At 30.8% G+C, this 21555-nt stretch overlaps 1 protein-coding gene across 1 annotated transcript; it reads right to left on the bottom strand.

Moving 5' to 3' along the window:
- Positions 1–3761: 3761 nt before the first annotated feature.
- Positions 3762–21459, bottom strand: LOC100181356 (LIM domain only protein 7). Its single transcript, XM_002128910.5, has 17 exons — positions 21255–21459; positions 17308–17451; positions 16102–16231; positions 14419–14561; positions 13725–14135; positions 12593–13007; positions 12001–12145; positions 10626–10796; positions 9927–10057; positions 9312–9451; positions 7979–8034; positions 7853–7896; positions 7496–7576; positions 6862–6974; positions 6469–6549; positions 5385–5511; positions 3762–4803 (listed from the first exon to the last, which is right to left on the bottom strand). The coding sequence occupies exons 1-17, from the start codon at positions 21317–21319 to the stop codon at positions 4651–4653; spliced, it is 2550 nt and encodes an 849-aa protein (XP_002128946.1). The 5' UTR covers positions 21320–21459; the 3' UTR covers positions 3762–4650.
- Positions 21460–21555: the final 96 nt, after the last annotated feature.

Below are 21555 nucleotides of genomic sequence, written 5' to 3'. Positions count from 1 at the left end.
GGACTAAATATATAATACACATATTTTTACAACAAGTTATACAGCATAGGTTGTCAAAAACTGTCTTCTCTAATCTTTTTCGGACTAAACTTTAAACATATGATTTTTTTTAGTCTGACACACTCAATAATTCTGGTTAAGGTCACATTTGGATCTGCACTAGACTAAATTTAAAAAACCTAAAATTTACAAATTGCTTTTCTCCAACTTTTTTTAAGAATAAAATAAACGATGCAATTTATCTATTATGTAAGTGTCTTTATAAATTTAATATGTTATTAACAATTCTGGGTGAGGACACAGTTAGATCTGCACTAGATTATTTACATCTGCACTAGATTATTTACATTCATTCAATAGATTAAATTTTAAACACTATAAAATTTATAACTTTACATAAACACATTCCTAAAAAAATAAATGTTAATTTTCTACTTTTCTACTGCATTTAAAATGGCACACAGTTTAGTAAATTAAAATTTTACCATAAAAATTATTGTTTCTCTTTTACCTGACGCTGTATTTCCATATTTCTTCACGTTCTAACTTAACGGTTGGTTCACAATTGTTCACATTACTAGTGGAGCTTGGTTGTTCTAAATAAATAGAAAACTGTAGTTACTTAACCATACAAAACTGTAGTTATGTGACCATACAAAACTAGTTACAACTGTAGGTATGTGATCATACAAAACTGTAGTTACATGACCATACAAAACTAGTTACAACTGTAGGTATGTGACCATACAAAACTGTAGTTAAAACTGTAGGTATGTGACCATACAAAACTGTAGTTAAAACTGTAGGTATGTGACCATACAAAACTGCAGTTAAAACTGTAGGTATGTGACCATACAAAACTGTAGTTACATGACCATACAAAACTGTAGTTACAACTGTAGGTATGTGACCATACAAAACTGTAGTTACATGACCATACAGAACTAGTTACAACTGTAGGTATGTGATCATACAAAACTGTAGTTACAACTGTAGGTATGTGACCATACAAAACTGTAGTTACATGAGCAAGTCCTTAAGATGATGCCATATGTAAACATTAAACAGTACATCCCATTTCCCTAGTTCAAATATTGGCATTTGCGTGATAAATAAGGAATTTTTTTATTGTCCACTTAACCTTGGCTTGGTTATAATCCACTATCATTTAAAATGGTGACCGTTAAAATCAAACACTAGAAAAGATAAACACACAAGGTAAATAAATATCGCTTTTTTTTCTTTGTCCATACAACATGTAAGATGTAGGCTACTGTAGTTTAGTGAAAATTTGAAAGTATTTACCAATGACATTCAAAATTAATACAACTAGAGCATTAAGAGCATCAAGAATAAATAATTCTATTTAATTTTCAAAAGATTTACATTTTTTTATTAAAATCATATGGTTTTTTTGTAAATAAAAAAAACAATTGTACTTCATTCATACAGCTAAAATGCATAGAGAAAATCAATAATATATCATTCTGTGCAAATGATGATGCATCAGTTACTTAACAGAAATGTTAGGATAAAGTGACCTTATTTTAGATTCATTTCGGTGATTTTTTTATTAAATCATATGATTTTGTGTAAATAAAATACAGACTTTTTCCCCACTTTCAAAACAGGAACTAGTCCAAAGATTAGCAAACTTATAAGCTACACATTTATATTATTTGCTACTCGGGAGATGTAGGAATATTAAAATTAAATGACTAATCTAATTTTAAAAAAGGCTATTACATGTATGTTGTATTTCCTTTTTCAACATGTACATCTTATAAAAAATAGACTGTCATTGGACTAAGACAAGTTACATTATTTTAGCAGTAATACATACAGAAATCCTTTTTTTTATAAGCTAATTTATTTAATAATAAAGAACATTTTTTATACAATTCTTACTAAAAAAATAAAATTCTGTATGCAAAACCACAAAAAATCAATCTTTGGGTATCACATTCTGGTATTGTATTGGTAAAAAGCATTAAACCAGCTATTACTTTGAGTAAGTTTTTAAGTCATAGCATTGGGCCCAAATAATGCATTTGTATTACTATTAACATAATAGTATTACAACAACGGTGCAAAGAATTTACATTAAGAGGTTTAAGGAACTTAAAATAAGTGTAAGAGTGAAGCCAGGTGCTATATTACGACAAGTAACTCTACACTTTTGAATTGAAAAGACTTTGTAAATGTAAAGTGATGTTTAAGTTTAGGTGCTCAATTTTGTATTTTAGGCAGAACTTATTTTACAAAGTTAAAATGCTCCTTAGTCTCAGAGCTACAGAAATCATTGCTTCCGCTGGTACTCAGCAAAGAACGCGTCATCCCGTGCTGAATTGTATGTATGTGTGGGTTTACTCTTTCGTGTGTGTGTGCGCGCGCGCGCTCAAACGACTCGCGCATAAACAACGGCACGAATGCGCGACGAGAGCTCTGAGAGTGAAATCTTCAATAAGAAGCAGAAGAACAAAAAATAGTTGTGCGCTAGCTGTTTTATACAGCTAAGCATACGGTTCTCGCGCCTACATCTGTGTCACAAGCTTACTAATCAAATACTGCATCACAACTGATTGATTTGTAAACGCGTCCTAGTTCCAACCGTGAAACAAACGCCAATTGTTTCTGTTGATTGTTCCATTCAATCAAAGTACAATCGTGTACCGACTATTGATCAATGCCAAGGCGGCACTTACTCTTAAAAGTAGACAAGCTAAATTTAAATTAACAAAGTAACGATCAAACGTATTGAACAAAACAACAATATCTTGTAAAAATTAGTATAAAAGCAACATACCTCTGACTTTACACGGTGCTAGCTGCTTGCGCCTAGAAGTCATTTGGTTGAGTTTGATTTCCTTTAGAAGTGTCAACAAAGACGCGAAACCAGTCCCTACTGTGGCCCTGAGCAAACTACGTATAATTCAGCGCTGAACAAAACTGTGGATCACATTGATTCCGAGTTACAGCAACAAAGGACTCTTCTTTTAGGCGTCTCGTCCTTGAGCACAAGTGATAATATGCTACGGGAGCCGACAGCGTTTACGTCTACCCCGAGTCCTCTTCCACGAGACGCCTTTCTCTCTAGCGATTCTCTTTTGTTCGGAGAGGATCGCATGACACGTGAGCAGCACACACTCATCCTTATCAACGCGTGACGTGAACAAGGGAACATCCGTAAGTCGTGTACTGCAGTTGTGGCTTGAAGATCACTTCGCTTTTTATACCATACATGCATAGGGGATTTAACGCACTTAAAATAATGAAAATATTCATGCTCAAAGTAGAACTACGGAGCCTAGTTACCGCGGCGTTTATCACCAATCATTTCTTTGTATACCCGTTTTGTATTCGTTTGTGTAAGTTACTTTTGAAAATTAGCATTTGACACTATCGTAAATTGGTCTCTTCCTCTTTCAATTTTAACAACCAAAAACTTGTTTCCTATGTATGCGAAGTCACTGCGTCTCTGTTTGCGCCGAAGCGTCACTTGGTATTATTATGACGTTAAGGCCAGATGCGCACTCGAAGCAATGTCCGCCGTGCTGACTGAAAGCGTTGGCTGCTGATGTGAAGAGAAACCGTGATGGCGCTTTTGAATATCAAACACACCAGAACGGAATTCGGCTTCACAGTATATTACTTAAAACTACAACTACCCAATTTATAAATACTTACATTTTGATTTACAGCTAAAGTAATATCATTTTTCTGCAGATAGGAACAGTTTAAGTTTCTTATAAAGACTCGAATTTTAAATATGTTTTTTATTCTAACAGCTACACATATATGACGGTAGAAAATTGATTGAGTATTATTTATATTGACAATTAAACGTTTCACTTCAATACGGCGATTGATCTACCCAAAATTTTTTGAAACATTTTAATTCAGCTATTTACATCAAGCATAATACTACAAAACTAATAGCGACCAGTAGCAAAACATAGTAGCCACATTCAATTACTTTTTATCGAATTTGAACATTTGAATAGCTGTTGACAAGATAAAAAGTAAAAAAATTAAAATTTAAACTTTTAGAATATATGACAAAGAACAAGGATTGGCAAAAACGATTAAATATTTAGTATTGTTTTTTTTACCGATAAAATTATAGCTTTTTTACTTAAACTTTGTGACAGCTTCACAGTAGAAAGTTTGAATTAACACCATTTCAACCAAATAACTGCAACCAGTCCCCAAATTGAATGTACCAGTATTTCATAGAATGCAAATTCATTGAGACTTGTATACATAATACTGAAAAGGTAGCACAATGAGGATTTAAAGGCATTATGTGTTAGTAGCCACATATATAGAATATTAAAAAGCACCGCGTGTGATCAAATGTACCTCGTGTTAGCTGATTTTTCTGTAAAATGAACCGCGCTTGTTTTTTTTTGTGCTGAAAATGGTACTTTGACACATTTTTTTTAAATTTTAGTTTAAAAAGTGATGGGTGTGAAAAACGGATAATTACAGAAAATTCTTTTAACTTTTTTATAATAAAATGATATAAACTAATCTAGCACTCATGAAAAACATGCTATAATTACAGTGTTAAAAGAAAACCTGAAAGGAACTGTAAGTGTGGCGAGCGTATATACAGAAGTTATATAATAACAAGTCATACAGATTGTCTTATAACAGAGTAGCCTGTGTGCTGGGATCATTCCATAAATCTTTAAGTGTACCCGGCAAGTTTGGATGAGAATAATTTGTGTTTCGAGGGTTTTGTGCCTGTTTTGTGAGTCTTTGTATCACCATGTCCGGAAGCACACCTCTGGGGTGGTCCTGGAATATATTCAAATATGTCCTATTCGTTTACTTCATGCAGAAACCTGATATTCTATTCTATATGGGTGAGGTCTTAAGATACGGCACACCAGGGGTACTGGCTTGTAGACCAGGGTTGGCCCGTTACCCCTGATATACATAGTGTGGTAAAAGTATATAGTCGGGTGGGGAAGATGGGGCACCTTTAGCACATAATACCAAATATCCTGATCATGTTTTAAACAATTAATGACAGTCTATAGGAGTCGTGAGGATACAGAACATATCTCATCTTTCCCCACCCTACTATGTATTAAAAGAAATTAAATAACACAGGAGTCTAAATCTGAGTTTTTGGTTGCTAAGTTCAAATTTGTGGTTGTTGCACAACAGCCTACCAATATCCTACGCTTGTGAATGAATGTCAAATAAATACGAAAAAAAACCTGAAACACACACAACTTATAACATAACTAGAATAAAAATTATCCAGTTGCTTAATTTTGTTGGTGTTAAAATAGGTAGCAATTATCCATAATAGTGGTTAACATAATAAAATACAACAAATCCACATTTCGAGCATAAGAATTTCAAATTACATTAGTTTGTTGAAAAGCGTTGAATCTTGCCCTCCCTTCTTGTTGAGCAACTCTACTGCGTTCAGCTTCTTCAATCAACCAATGACTTAACCCACGCTCACTGTATGATGCTGGGCTTACATGTAGGCTGCAATATACAAGATATATGACATAATGCTACATTTAAGTTATTTAATCCTATTTTTTTAAGCCAAGAAACAAATTGAAGTGGTAAGAACAAAAGTTATCGGCCTTATCGCGATGCAAGTTATTTAATCTTAATTTGATCAAAGCTAAAAAATTCAAACTGTAACAATATTCAAGAAATAAATATAATAAAAAAAGAATATAAACGACAGAATTCTCGATAGATATGTAAGTTATTTAATCCCATTTTTAGCAAATACCATAAAACTGCAAATTGTAACAATAATGGAATTTACAAGCAAGAAGGAATGTAACATAATTCTAGAAGCTATTTAATCTCATTTTTACTAACGCTAAAAAAATGCAAACTGTAATAAATATACAAGGAATAAATATGACATAATATTTCTATGTAGATAAGCAAGTTATTTAATATGATTTTCACCAAAGCTAAGAAACAAATTAAATTTTTAACTTTATCGAATTAAAAGCTCTTTTAGCAGCTTATCTGGTATAAAATTCAGGGGCCCCTGATGAAGTCTTGCCAGATGGAGGACGAAATTTGATAAAAACACTACGTTTTTATACCAGATGAGCCACTAAACAATTATTTACTTTATGCCTGCTAGCAGAATTAACAGAATGTCAAAAGCCAAGCACGAACTACTAAAACGTTTCTGCAACGTATGTACAAATCTTGTATGATATTAATATATAGTAGGGTAGGGGTAGATGGGACGCCTTTTCAATCTATTTTCTCGTCCCATTTGGTAGTAAACAAAAAAATCAAAAAATTTAGAACTGTATCCTCACGACTCCAAAAGACTGTTGTTAATTGTTTGAAACACGATCATGATATTTGGGTATTATGCGCTAAAGGTGTCCCATCTTCCTCCACAGTACTATATGTTAAACAAAATAAAAATTTTAACAACAATTCATTCTCATACACACTTACTTAAATGGTTTATCCTCCACCAATTTCTGTTTCTCTTCTTCCCTTCTTTTTTGTTGTTCCAATTTGTAATTCTCAATTTTTCTAAATAATTTTCAATTTTTCAAATATATAATTGACAATTTTTAAAATAATTTTTAACTTTTTTGAATAATTTTTAATTTTTCTAAACCTTTTTTTATTTCTTAAATAATTTTCATTATTTCTAGATAATTTTCAACTTTTTTAAACATTTTTAATTTTTTAAAATAATTTTCAGTTTTTCTAAACAATTTCAGTTTTCTAGACATTTTCAATTTTCCGAATAATTTACAATTTTTTCTAAATATTTTAAATTGAAGGAAAATTATTTTAGTTAAAAATTTACTCCTAATCAGTAATTGAATTTCAACTTACAATAGCTCTTCTTCCAATCTTGCATCTTCCAGTTTTGCTTCAGCGATTCTCTTCCTTTTTTCTTCCTGAAGTTTTGCTTCTTGTTCGTCCAAGGTTTGGCTTTCTTTCAACAACTAGAAAAAAAAAACATTTTTGTCATTTTTTTCAGACAGTCTTTGCATTACTTCTAAACTAATGCAAATTAATTAAAACTTTATTCTAACATTAGCACAAAATACATGTTCTAAAATAATTATTTTAATGTAATAGATTCCCTTAAATATATATAAATTAGCCGACGCCGTGGCAGAGTGGTTAGCATGCCTGCTATAACCCAGAGGTAATGGGTTCAAGGCTCGTCGCTGCTACCATTGCGGGCGTATGTGTCCTTGGGCAAGACACTTAACGGCAATTGCTTCAACCCAGCTGTTCACTAATGGGTTGTCCAAATATCAACCAAACATAAAAAAAAAGAAAAAATCCACTAAAAAACAATCAATTACAAAGTAAAACACATGGTAACTGGTAACTCGTAAGCTGGCACGAGGTGTATGAAACAGGACACCCGTGTTATTACGACTGCATTTTCCTGCCACGCGAGGATAAAGTAAGTTACATTCATTTATTCAGTTTAATCCAAATATGAACCACCAACCTGGCTTTTAAGCTGACTTGGTTGATTCATGTTTCCATTATACACCACAGGCGCGGGTGGGATATTAGAATGATTTGTGTTCTTTAAATAAAATTAAATTTAAGTTGTTTTTTATAAATGATTATAAATTTACAGTTGAAAAAATAATAAATGTAAGCTTTTTTACATAATGGATTATGCATTTAATAAAAAAACACTGTATAGAAGTTTTTTTACCATATTGGGTTACATATTTACTGAAAAAATTAAATGTATTTTTTTACTATAATGGTTTATACATCTACTGTTTAAATAAATTAAAATATAAGTTTTTTTACCATAATGAATTATAAATTTAGTATTTTTTTATGATGTTACCTTAGTTTTATTAAGAAGGCCATCAATTTCCACACTTGGTGTTTCTGTTAAAGGAAATATTTTAGACACATTTAAGTTTATTCATAATTCAATGTAGAATTTAAGCAAACAGTTTAAATAAAATACCTTGAAATTTTGTTGGCATCCTTACTGTTCTGTTCAATGAACTTGAAGCACTTGTGCTGTGATAATAAAATATTAAAAACACATTGATAAAATTACAGTAGTTTTGTATACAAATTTAGTATTCTATTCTATGTGGGTGAGGTCCCTGGAACGTCATGGGGTCTAAGAATTGGGCCAGAATTGGCACATTACCCCAACAAATTTTTTTGTGGCTGAGGTCCCACAGCCTTGCCTGCCATGGTTTCTAAGAATTGGTCCAGAATTGGGCCATTACGATTTTTATAAGGGTGAGGTCCCCCAGTGTGGCATGCCATGGGATCTAAGATTTAGGCCAGAATCGGCCCATTACTGCAAATAAATTTAGTAACACTGCAATTGCTATATAACACAATGCTTTTACGATTACCCAAATTTAGTTTAATTTGAACAAGTATCTGTTTACTGTGTCTTAATATGGGAAAATAGAAAATATTCCACCCAAAGGTTATTTAAACGTTATGAATATTTTACTGGCAGTTTTTGTTATCCCTTCTGCTGTTACGACAATTTTAATATAAATATTCCACTAAACCAGATAATTGTAGAAATATTGAACAAAAACAAAAGTTTGAAACTAGATAATTATGAAAAACCCTCATAAATAATACAATAAATCAGTTTATTATGGAAATCTTGAACAAAAACTAAAGTTTGAAACCACATAATTATGGAAAATCCCCATAAAGTTTTAAACAAGTTAATTATGAAAATATTGAACAAAAATTAAAGTCTTAAAGCATAAAGTAAGCCTAAATTTTACATTCTGTTCCTGTTACCCCTTCTACTGATATGACAATATTTTAATACAATACTCCCACTAAACCAGAAAATTATAGAAATATTGAACAAAAACTAAAAACCTACACCAAATTAACAATTGTGGAGATATTAAACAAAAACTAAAGATGTAAACCAGATAATTACGAAAACATTGAACAAAAACTAAAACCTAAACGCCTTGCACAAAAAAAACCCAGATAATTATGAAAATATTGAACAAAAATTAAAGTCTTAAAGCATAAAGTAAGCCTAAATTTTACATTTTGTTCCTGTTATCCCTTCTGCTGTTACGACAATTTTAATACAAAAATTCCACTAAACCAGAAAATTGTGGAAATAATGAACAAAAACTAAAGTTTGAAACCAAATATTTATGGAAAATCCTTCTGAGGTTTAAACCAGAAAATTATGGAAACATTGAACAAAAACTAAAATCTAAAAGTCGTGCACAAAAAAAAACAGATTGTCATAAAAATATTGAACAAATAAGTTTTTAAGCATAAAGTAAGCCTACCGTGGTGAAACACCATTGTTTTGCTTTGAAGTTGACGGTGGAATATATTGTGTGGGGCGGGCTAGTGGTGGGGGTGGAGGTGGTAGCGGCGGTGAAACTTCTATTTTGACATTTTCAAACTTTTCTTCCCCTAGTTTGGTCTGAAAAACACGAATTTAAATCGACAAAATTTTAAACTTTTAAGGGTAAAAATTTGAATCCCAAAAGAAAAAACAATAAGAGTCCCCAATAGCATCTAGTCTTGATCAGGATTAAATTAATGCTTTGATTTATCTAGATTTTATTCCATGTGGGTGAGGGTTTTATAACAGGATTGGCCCCTTATCCTAATTTATCCAGATACAACAAGAAAACTATTCTATGTGGGTGAGATCCCACAGCGTGGCACGCCATAGGTCTTGGGATTTAGGCCAGGATAGGCCCATTACCCCAATATATTTTATGTGGGTGAGGTCCCGCAGCTAGGCCTGTCATGGGCCCTGGGATTTAGGCCAGGATAGGCACTTTACCCCAACAAATTCTAAGTGGGTGTGGTCCCAGCGTGGCATGCCATGGGTCCTGAGATTTAGACCAGGTTTGGCCCATTACCCCAATTTACCCCACAAGAATACACACCATGGGTTCTTCATTCATATTATTCTTTGGGTTTGCAGAAACGACGAGTTCTTTTCCTTTGTCGGAGCGAACTTGAACAAAACCTCCCGAAGTCATGACGACTTTCGTTCCCGACAAACGCAACGGATTTGCTGAAATTCATATAAAAAAATATTAAAAATATTTTTGTGTTAAACTATACATGTGTGAATTATATTTAGTATGCAATCATATGAAGTGTTTTAATTGTAAAAATTAATCGCACAAAAATAAAAACAAATTAAAAAAACATTTTGTGTTAAACTATCAATCAATGTGTAAACTATGTTTAGTGTGTGGACATATGAAGTGTTTTAGTTGTAAAAATTATATATATCTTAAAAAATTTTCAGTTTAACAATAAAACCTAGCAATTAAATTATTCATGTGTGAAATATTCAGAGTGTGTGTAGCCATACATATAAAGTGTTTTAATTTAAAAAAAAATACGTTCAGTACCTACAGTACCTCGTATGCATTTTATTTTAAGATCTATTTTTTTGTAAAAAACTGTGTGTGGAAGTCGAATTTGCATTAGCAAAATTTACAAAAATTCCGAACTATTAAAGTTTAGTTTTATTAAAAAGAAATTCTTCTGTTACATTAAAAAATGGCAACAATACTAATATATATATACAACATCATGCATGGTTTTTGGAAAAATACTAAACAAAAATTTACATTTTTTCGATTTTCCATATCTTCTGATATCAAGGCCCAGATTTCCAGTGATTACGCTATCAACTATAAGTTGAACAATTTCATCTTGTGTTAGTGTTGATGACAGACGAACATCATTAATCGCAAGAATTTCATCTCCGATGCATAGCTGACACACACTGGCAGCACCACCTAAACATACGACACAAAATGATTTTAAATTAGATATAAAAAAAAATCAGATTTAAAAAAAAAAGATTTTTATTTGGTATCTAACATTAAATATAAAAAAATATAATTCTTTCTTTTAAATATATACATATATTATAATTATTGGGGGGGGGGTTTAATCAAAAAAATTTTTTTTTAATTTTTTTAAAAATTTTTTTAATTATATATATATATAACTTTTTTGATTTAAAAAGGGGGTCGCGACACCCTAAACCCCCCTGGCTGCGCCACTGCTTGATTATAGTTTTACCAAATTTAAACTACAGCGTGCATAAATATTCTGTGTGCATTAAAGACAACCGTCATACAGTATGTGCTATTAGATTTATAATTGTTAAGACCTCAACAGATAAATAGTACTAAATTTGAAGGTAGAATTGTCAAAGCTTTTTAGTATGTTTTTTTTTGATAAAATTGTCAAAAACTTTGAAAAGTATAATTGTATTTAAAAAAAAAAATTGTCAAAAACTTTTAAAAGTAAAATTGTTGAAGTTTTTTGGTATGTTTGTACACGCTAAAATAATGTTCGGTTTATAAATTAATAACATGCAAGAATAGCTAGTCTTGGTCAGGACATATACAGTCCAATACGAAGTTACACTGATCGCCTAAAGCATGTAGCCTATATAAGTACTCTGCACGTTGGGGTAATGAGCCAAATCTGGCCTAATGGTCCTTGACAAGGACCTCACCCACATAGAATAAAATGAAATATTTTTTCATTGAATATTGTTACATTATAAGAAGTATAGGAAGACGGGACACCTTGATGAGCACATAATATGCAAACATCCTGAACGTGCTTTAAACAATTAACAAAACGGGCTATGGAAGTAGTGAGGATACGGTTTTACAATTCTTGAATGTTCTTTGTTTACCACCAAATGGGAAAAGAAAATAGAATGAAAAGCAGTCCCATCTTCCCCCCACCCTACTATATTAAAACTTCTGATTGGGTAAAAAAATAGAATGAAAAAAAAACTGAATGAGAAAAAAAAGTGAATGAAAAGGTGTCCCATCTTCCCCCACCCTGCTATAATAAAACTTCTGAATGGTTAAAAAAATAGAATGAAAAAAAAACTGAATGAGAAAAAAAAAGGAATGAAAAGGTGTCCCATCTTCCCCCACCCTACTATAATAAAACTTTTAAATGGTTGTTGCATACCAGGTGTAACCGTGTTAACAATTACTGGTTTTCCATCGTCTCCACCTCGCACAGTAAACCCAAATCCTTTTTCACTGCGTGGTCTTTGGTTGATACATATCTTCATATCATCAAATAAAGCTTCGATTGTGGAGGACTTATTTTTCTGTAATCAAAAATAAAATTATTTTAGTCAAAGTAAAACTTATTTTGGTCAAATTAAAAAAAATTTTTAGCCACAAAAAATTTTTTTAGCCGAAGTTAAAAAAAAATTGGGGCAAAGTAAAACTTATTTTAGCCAGAGTAAAAAAAAATTAGTCAAAGTAAAACTTTCAGATGCTTTGGACTGAAGTGTTTTTAGTGCAAAGAAGCCAGCAACAGTAAATAAATATTATAAACTGTCTGCCAGGTGATAAAAATAGATTATGACGTTAAAATGTTGGTCTGCTGAAAAATTGAGAGCCTGAACTCAATCAAATAATTAGAAAAATATCTAAACTGAAGAAAATAACATCGCTATTTTAAATAATTAGAAGAATATCTAAACTGAACAGAATAACTTGACTAGATTAAATATTTAAAAAAATATCCAAATTTATGTCCATAAACTCACAGCACTGGATGTAACTGATATTTTTGGCGCATACACAGTATTATCCTTGCTCTGAAAATTGATTGGCGTTTCAATTTTAGCTTGTACTTTCGGTTGTGGTGTTGGCTCAACACGAACTGGGTTGACTACAGCCGGTTTTACTTTTTCTTCGTTTTGCGGCGTGATTGTCGGGGCATTATCATCACGCAGTAACGTGGCCAAGTGTTTCGGTTCCGTGGTAACTGGTTGATTGGTCTGACTCCCTATGTTTTCCCACATATTCCGCTTGTTAGCAAACGCCGTTCTTCGTTGTTGAGAGAAAGTGCTGGTATTACTTTTGGTGAATGGTTTAGGAGTTGAATAGCTATGATAATCCTTTGGTAATGTTGAAGACCTTAAGCTCGATAAATCGCTGTAAGCAGATTTTGGACGCTCTCTGTGTATGAAAAGCAATACAATAAGAACAAAATACATGTTACGTGTTGTTTGCAATATAAACAAAACAAAAAGGTACAGTATTAAAAGTAATAGTTGTTGTTTAAACTTTATGGTATTGTAATACTTAAAAGTGTTCCTACCTATTTATTTATAGTGTTTTAACAGATATATAATTTAAAGAAAAATTTGTCGCTTAAATATTATACATAATTTTGTGATATTTTAAAGTGTTCCTATTTATTCATTTACAGTGTTTTACCAGTTAATTAATTCAAATTAATAATTGTCACTTAAATGTCAAATTATTGTGATTTAAAAAAATAGATATATATAATTATTGTGATTAAAGTGTTCCTACTTATTCATTTACAGTGTTTTACAAATAAATAATTGAAATTAATAATTGCCACTTAAATGTCCTATTATTGTGATTTAAAAAAATAGATATAATTATTGTGATTAAAGTGTTTCTACTTATTCTTTTAAAGTTTTGTAAAGTGTTTCACCAAACTAAATCACATATATCCCTGTTAGTGTTTAAAATAAGCTCATAATCAGACCGCGCCATTCGCAGACAGTTCCGTCAATATCACTTATACTTATGACATACACAATAACCAGATACAGATTACTGGATCGCATACCTTCCATAAAAATACATTACACAATGCTTTTATATATCAATGTATATTACACAATGTACAATAGCACTTACTTTTGATAACTATTTGCAGCAGCTGGTTTATTACGCATAACAACCGTCGTTTTAGGAACATAATCTGTCATTTTAGGGACAGAATCGGTTTTGGCGGGAAACTTATTTTCAACATTTTTCTTCGGTAAAGTGAAAGATTTGACGCTTGAGTATCTGTTGTATGTGTTTTGTTGAGGAGGGCTTGTGTTGACTGCAGTACTTGATGGGTTTGACTGAACTGGCTTGATCACGGCTTCAACTTTTGATAAATACGTAGTTGTAGGGGGGGATTGTGAAGGTATCGTTGGTGTGGTGGATTTTTTGTATGTTGAATATGATTTAGTTTCACTTGGTTTGCTGATAGCATTGTTTGGAGGGATCACAGCAACAAGGTTGTCGCTGTCATCAAAGAAAGCGGAATCTCGGTATTTTCTGAACAAGAAAAAAAAAAGTAAATATTATTGAATATAATATAAAAGTGTTCAGTTCTACATCAAACTATAAAAAATCAAGATAAAAATAATTTTTAAATAATCTAATTTAATTTTTTTTATCTTAAAATTATTGTGCTTTGTTTATTTTGCTAAATTTATAAAAAAATCATAACAAATGTAAATCATGTATGATAGTCTAAATTAGAGTGTTAAATAAATAAATTTAAACTTAATCAGTAAAAAAGAATGAAGCAACTAATAAACACGGATAGGACACAAACTTTTGTTCAAGCATCTCCTTGTAAGTTTTTGGTTTTCTTCGAGATTTGTTCGTGCTCTCTTGTTCAATGATCTCCCGATCTTCTTTTCGTTTCCTCGCATCAATGGTCGCGCTTCTTCTTCTCGATTTCCAACTTTGAAGATTCTGAACAAAAGCTTAGTGTAAAAAGAAATACGTTCCAAACAAATATATATATTTCTTATGATTTCACGGTAAATTGGGACTGTTTTCACAAAATAATACCAAAAATCTGCCACTAACAAAAGAATTTAAATAGGCATATTTCTTTACAGATTCTGAACAAATGCTTGGTGTAAAAAGAAATTTGTTTCAAATAAATACATACATATTGGGGATTTTATTATATAGCTATACCTTATATGAATGAATATTGAAATATTTGATATATGCATTGCTGGCCAATATAGTAACCAAACACTATGGCCATTTTTTTTTATAAATAAAACATTCTAACTTTTTTAAATAAAACATTATAATGTTTCATTACCCCCCTGGCAATTTTTCTGAAACAAATTTCACATTACTTTAAATTTGGTCATGAATTAAGTAGGCTACCAAGTATAATATATCCATTATTAGGTGATTTTGGTTTAAAGTACTACTCCATAAATATGAAAATTAATGAAAAAAATATAATTCCAATGTCTTAGGTTGTTGAGTTATAGTAGGGTGGGGAAAGACGGGACACCTTTTTATTCCATTAACTTGTCCCATTTGGTAGTAAACAAAAAACATTTAAAGAATTATAAAACTGTATCCACATGGCTCCCATAGACCGTTGTTAATTGTTTAAAACGCGATCAGGATACTTGGATTTTATGTGCCAAAGGTGTCCCAAATTACCCCACAGAAGACAGTACAATAGTTAGTATATATAATGTTGATAGAACAATATTCCAACGGCAAAAAAAGATAAAAAAAAGACGCCTTGTTTGAGTAACACGCAACCTGACGTTGCCAAAACTAATCAGTGACTAACTTTCTGATATTGAACAGCGTTATCAACAATATTCTATTGCAAACATGGCAACACCATGCGCAAGTTAACCTATTGCAGTTTTATCAAACAGTAACTGGTACTGTATGGTATATAAGAATAGGTCCAAAAAACTGCCACCCAATTTGTACATTTAGAGTTTATCTAGCTTAAAATCCTACTATGGTGAAATATATAATTAAAATATATACAGAAACATGGTAATACCATGCCCCAGTTGAACTCATGCAGTTTCAACAACATTTGACAGTGACTGGTAGTGGTGACTGGTGGACAATTACAATGGTACTGTACCAGTATATAAAAATAGGTCCCAACTCATATCCAATTTAAACATTTAGAATTTACATAGGTTGAAAGTTAACAAAATAAGTCTAGAGCGTTTTAACTAAATAAGAAAATGGAGAACTAATCTAACTTAAAAACTAGAGTAAAGTAAATCAAATTAAATCACATCCAATTTAAACATTTAAAAATTGAAATAAATAAATAAATATTATATATTATATATATATATATATATATTATTATATATATTTTACAAAAAACTACAAAACATGATTGAATTTAAAAAAGTACATTCCAGGGCGTTTTAACTAAATGAATAAATGGATTAATCTAGTTTAAACAGTTAAAAACTATAGTAAAATGTATTAAATTATTTACAGAAGACCAGGATTCTTCTTCTTCTTTTAATTGTTCCTTCAGTTTTTGAAGTTCGTAATAACGAGCGTTTCGCTCGTCTTGTTCTTCTCGTTTTTGTTGATCTACACCAAGATCACTCATGCTTTTGCTCCTGAAAATCGTAAATTTATCTTTAGATTTCAACAAAAACTCATATTTTAAGTCAGCTTGTTTTAAATTGGGGTAAATTCACCCCTGAGTGTAAATCTTCGTATTTAGAGGGTAAATGAGCTACCAATTAAAATTCATCAGTTGACGGGACAGAAAAATTGCGCCAACTGTAGTTGTTGTAGCTTAGTTACTATCCTAGTTCAGATGAACTAATTATCCGAAGGTATAGCCTCTTATCTTATTAATTCTTTATAGTATGGTAATGGTTGTTTTCGCTTTTTAATAAATAGGTGCCATATTACATATTGGGGGTAAATCTGATAAGCATCTTTGTTAAATGGGTAAAGCATACATAAAGTTAAAGAACAACTATGTTTTAAATCAAGCCAGGGGTTTTAAACGGAATACGCTCTTGATAATACATACATGAGCAGTAGGGTTATCTTTATAACTGTAGTCCACCTTTGCCTTAAAAAAAGCATGTTTAAAATTTATGTTTTGTTTCAACAAAACTCATATTCTAAGTAAAGTCAGGAGGTTTAATTAAACCCCTTGATAATATGTACAATAGGGATTTCTTTATAACAGTACCCCACTTTTGTGCCAAAGAAACATTTCTATTCTATGGTAGTGATATGACAACATAGGCGCCAAACCTGGGGTGGCAGGGTAGGCAGGCCAACCCTGGAATTCCCTGCACTGTGTTATTTAGTAAACATTATAATCAATAAGTTAGATTTTGTTTCAAAGGAATGGGTGTTTAACTATCCCTGGCTCCCCTGCATTTTCAAAAGTTTGGTGCCTATGTATGACAATGCCACCTTTTACGGTCCATTTAAAACCTTACCCAAAAAGGTGGTGCAGTTATAACAGGAGTGGCGCAATTTTAAAGGTCTTAAATACAAAGTATTGTAAAAAGATCAAAAAGCATGAAATTACATCAACAACAAAATATGTGAAAAGATCAAAAAACATAAAATTACAATAACAACAAAAATTCTTCATTGTTTGTTATTTTTATTGCGTAGTATACAGTAGATAGTAGACTATAAAAATAACATCACTATGTGTATGTACCTCATGTGTTTTTTGACATAATTCATTGGATCACCAGTTGGGGTAATGAACTGTTTGTAACTTGTTTCAATCTTCTTTTTCCGAAGTGCAGCTGGCATGTTACCTGCCAATCTTCTGCTTAACATGTCGTCACATTGTCGGTACCTTAACAAGTTATCATATTGAAGAATAATGGATTAACATATACTTTACTATGTGTTAATGGTAAGTTAATTAAGCTACTTTTATGATTTTACCAGTGATATGTATGGTAGAGTGGGGGAAGACGAGCCAAAGACAAAGACACCTTTGGCATATAATATCGAAAAATCTAAGTATCGAAATAATGTTTTAAACAATCAACAACCGCCTTTCAGAGTTAAGAGAAAACAGTTTTAAATATCAGATTGAAAAGGTTTCACATTTTTCTCCACCCTACTATAGAATAGTTTGGTGAAAGATCTTAAAAGACTCATACACATTTGTTAAATATGCAGGTTAAATGGCCTGGCTTAAGTGAACAAGTATTTCACACAGTAAGACAACGCAAACAAATCATTATTTTTACCTTAATTACATTTTACAAATATTTTTTCAAACACAGTACGATGGGGCCAATAAATTACATTTCCCAATCCGACTGAGTCTAAAAAGTATATTCACAAAGTTGATCTTAAAATTCATAAAATTTAATTTTTTACAGAGCTATCCCAGCGCAAGGCATTTTATAATTAAACATAAATTTAAATATTCTATTGTGCTTATGTCTTTTTTTAGGTAAGCTTTCGCATTGATTTATTGTTTTAAACTTTTTATTTGTCCATTAATTCAATGTTTAACCTGACACTGTAGACACCAGTAATACGATACTGCATACTGTTTAGGTTAGTGTTTCATATCCCCTAGGTTGTGACTTGTGAGTGACCTAAAAGTACATTTGATTTGGTTAGGTCATTTATTAGTACTTTATTGAGCTTTTTAATTGTTATTGAATGTATTCATTTATGCTGACTAAAAAAATTATCACCCACAAAGTAACATAGATACATAGTAACCCGTAATCTGGCACAAGGTATAGAATTAAATATAATTTAAACGTAAAGACAGGATATAGCAACAAAACAACAGTTGTTAAAACATGTTTACAGTTAACATATTTACATTTAGTTGGAAGATATGTAATTAATAACACAAATACACAATGTTTCTGTATTTCAAGACATTTTCCCATTGTTAGTTTTAGAAAGTTTACACCAGAATTGTTTAATTACACACTCAAGTTGTGTGTACATACAATTAGTAATAATAAATACGCAAATAATTCAAATGTGTTTAGCAAATAAAAGTATATGTTAATTTCCTTCCATGTAAAATAAACAAAATAAGATTTTAACAATAGGTAAAGGACCAAACCCAATACGCATACAACAAATATTGAATGTTTATTTAACTAATGCTACCTATCCAACCTGTGTGATCATTCAGCTATGTAACTATTGTGAATTTTGCAGAATATGAAGTAAAATTTTACTTTTGCACAAATTGTATATATATATATATATATATTTCTTATCATATTATACACTTTGTGTTTTATGTGATCATTCAGCTATGTAACTATTGTAATTTTTGCGGAATATGAAGTAAAAATTTATATTTGCACAAATTGTATAATTATTTCTTAGCATATATATACGTTGTGTTTTTATGTGATCATTCAGCTATGTAACTATTGTAATTTTTGCAGAACATGAAGTAAAATTTTACTTTTGCACAAATTGTATAATTATTTCTTAGCATATATACACTTTGTGTTTTTATGTAATCAATCAGCTATGTAACTATTGTAATTTTTGCGGAATATGAAGTAAAAATTTACTTTTGCACAAATTGTATATATATATATATATTTCTTAGCATATATATACTTTGTGTTTTTATGTGATCATTCAGCTATGTAACTATTGTAATTTTTGCGGAACATGAAGTAAAATTTTACTTTTGCACAAATTGTATAATTATTTCTTAGCATATATATACGTTGTGTTTTTATGTGATCATTCAGCTATGTAACTATTGTAATTTTTGCAGACTATGAAGTTAGATTTTACTTTTGCACAAATTGTATAATTATTTCTTAGCATAGATACACTTTGTGTTTTTATGTGATCATTCAGCTATGTAACTATTGTAATTTTGCAGAATATGAAGTAAAATTTTACTTTTGCACAAATTGTATAATTATTTCTTAGCATATATACACTTTGTGTTTTTATGTGATCGTTCAGCTATGTAACTATTGTGATTTTTGTAGAATATGAAGTAAAATTTTACTTTTGCACAAATTGTATAATTATTTCTTAGCATATATACACTTTGTGTTTTTATGTAATCAATCAGCTATGTAACTATTGTAATTTTTGCAGAACATGAAGTAAAATTTTACTTTTGCACAAATTGTATAATTATATATATTATTTCTTAGCATATATACACTTTGTGTTTTTATGTGATCATTCAGCTATGTAACTATTGTAATTTTTGCAGAATATGGAGTAAAAATTTACTTTTGCACAAATTGTATAATTATTTCTTAGCATATATATACTTTGTGTTTTTATGTGATCATTCAGCTATGTAACTATTGTAATTTTTGCAGAACATGAAGTAAAATTTTACTTTTGCACAAATTGTATAATTATTTCTTAGCATATATACACTTTGTGTTTTTATGTGATCATTCAGCTATGTAACTATTGTAATTTTTGCAGAACATGAAGTAAAATTTTACTTTTGCACAAATTGTATAATTATTTCTTAGCATATATACACTTTGTGTTTTTATGTAATCGTTCAGCTATGTAACTATTGTAACTTTTGCAGAATATGAAATAAAATTTTACTTTTGCACAAATTGTATAATTATTTCTTAGCATATATACACTTTGTGTTTTTATGTGATCATTCAGCTATGTAACTATTGTAATTTTTGCAGAATATGGAGTCAAATTATATTTTGCACATATTGTATACTTTTTTTTTGTGTTTCCATGTGAACATTTCATTTAGCTATGTAACTATTGTGCTGTTTGCAGAATAGGCTATTAAGTAAAATTTCACTCTTGCTGAAATTCTATATTATATATTATATATATATATTTCTTAGCGTACAGTTTGTGTTTTCTATCATTGATTGGCTAATAAACATTGCCCCAATTAAATAAGTTGCAAACATAACAAAAGTCTCTTTAATCAATAAGATTATATATAACATAGGCTATATATATATATATAGAGTAAGTGAGGTAATAAAAAACAATGGGGTACTTGGTGTGAGAAAGGACAACCCTCCTAGCCCGCTAAAAAATGGTATTTATATATCAAAATTGAACAAAGATCGGAAACAACCAGATAATTTAAAAGATACAATCATTTTAAAATATTTGAAAGTATCACTTAAAAATGTCTAGGGCCCATCAAACCAAACATATTTATCTCTTTGTGCCAGTCTGCAGAGTTGCGTTAATTACACAAACAAAAAAAATATGGGTGTTAAATTAAGATTTTTTAACATGGCTTGAAATGTACATGTTTTGCATGCAGATTTTTTGGGATAGCACGCGTGCACGCGAAAAATAACCGTCTTGCACATGCGTGATCTCATCAGGAAGTGCTATATTCCGCAGACTAGTCGTTTAAGATAATATCCTATGCTGCTACGTGCTATCCTGGTACCCAACACAAAATTAAATAAAACAACGGAAACAAAGAAATCAGCAACACAACGACAATTTTACAGTAAGCTCAGGTAAAAACCATATATATTTTACGAAAGTGTTAAATAAAAAAGTGTATATAATGTTATTACCCAACATGAAAACAAAGCTTTAGTTAATTAGAACAAGTTAAAATATAATCAGACAAAATCGTGAGAAAATACAAATTGCATTAAAACATTATATTCTTACTTCACTTCTCGTTTATCGTCACCTTCATCAAAACTAGAATGCTGAGAATTATCTGAATCGGCCATCGCTAAATTCCAGTGTTTTTATACTACCTCACATTTGCAGCTCAAATCTAGCACACACCTAATATATACATTGAGTGCTGAAGAAAAATCAGACAGGCCTGTAAAGAGTGCACTGAAATAGAGAGCGGAATGAATGGAATGCAAGAGCGACCTTACATAATTAGTTTTGTTTTTGAAGAAACCTTTCTGATCTTCTCCTTGGTTCTGTTCGAATCGTCTCTAACTTGATTTGTTCA

Source organism: Ciona intestinalis, chromosome 9 (genome assembly GCF_000224145.3).
Source record: "Ciona intestinalis chromosome 9, KH, whole genome shotgun sequence".
NCBI classification, from domain to species: Eukaryota; Metazoa; Chordata; class Ascidiacea; order Phlebobranchia; family Cionidae; genus Ciona; species Ciona intestinalis.
The sequence above is the reverse complement of the archived record's forward strand: the minus strand, read 5'-3'. Positions and strand labels throughout refer to the sequence as shown.

Coding starts and splice junctions, on each gene's coding strand:
- LOC100181356 (XM_002128910.5), bottom strand. CDS start 21,319: ATGGCCGATTCAGATAATTCTCAGCATTCTAGTTTTGATGAAGGTGAC. Junction 10,058..10,625: donor ATATGGAAAATCGAAAAAAT/GTAAATTTTTGT, acceptor TATGAATTTCAG/CAAATCCGTTGCGTTTGTCG. Junction 7,897..7,978: donor GATGCCAACAAAATTTCAAG/GTATTTTATTTA, acceptor TTCCTTTAACAG/AAACACCAAGTGTGGAAATT.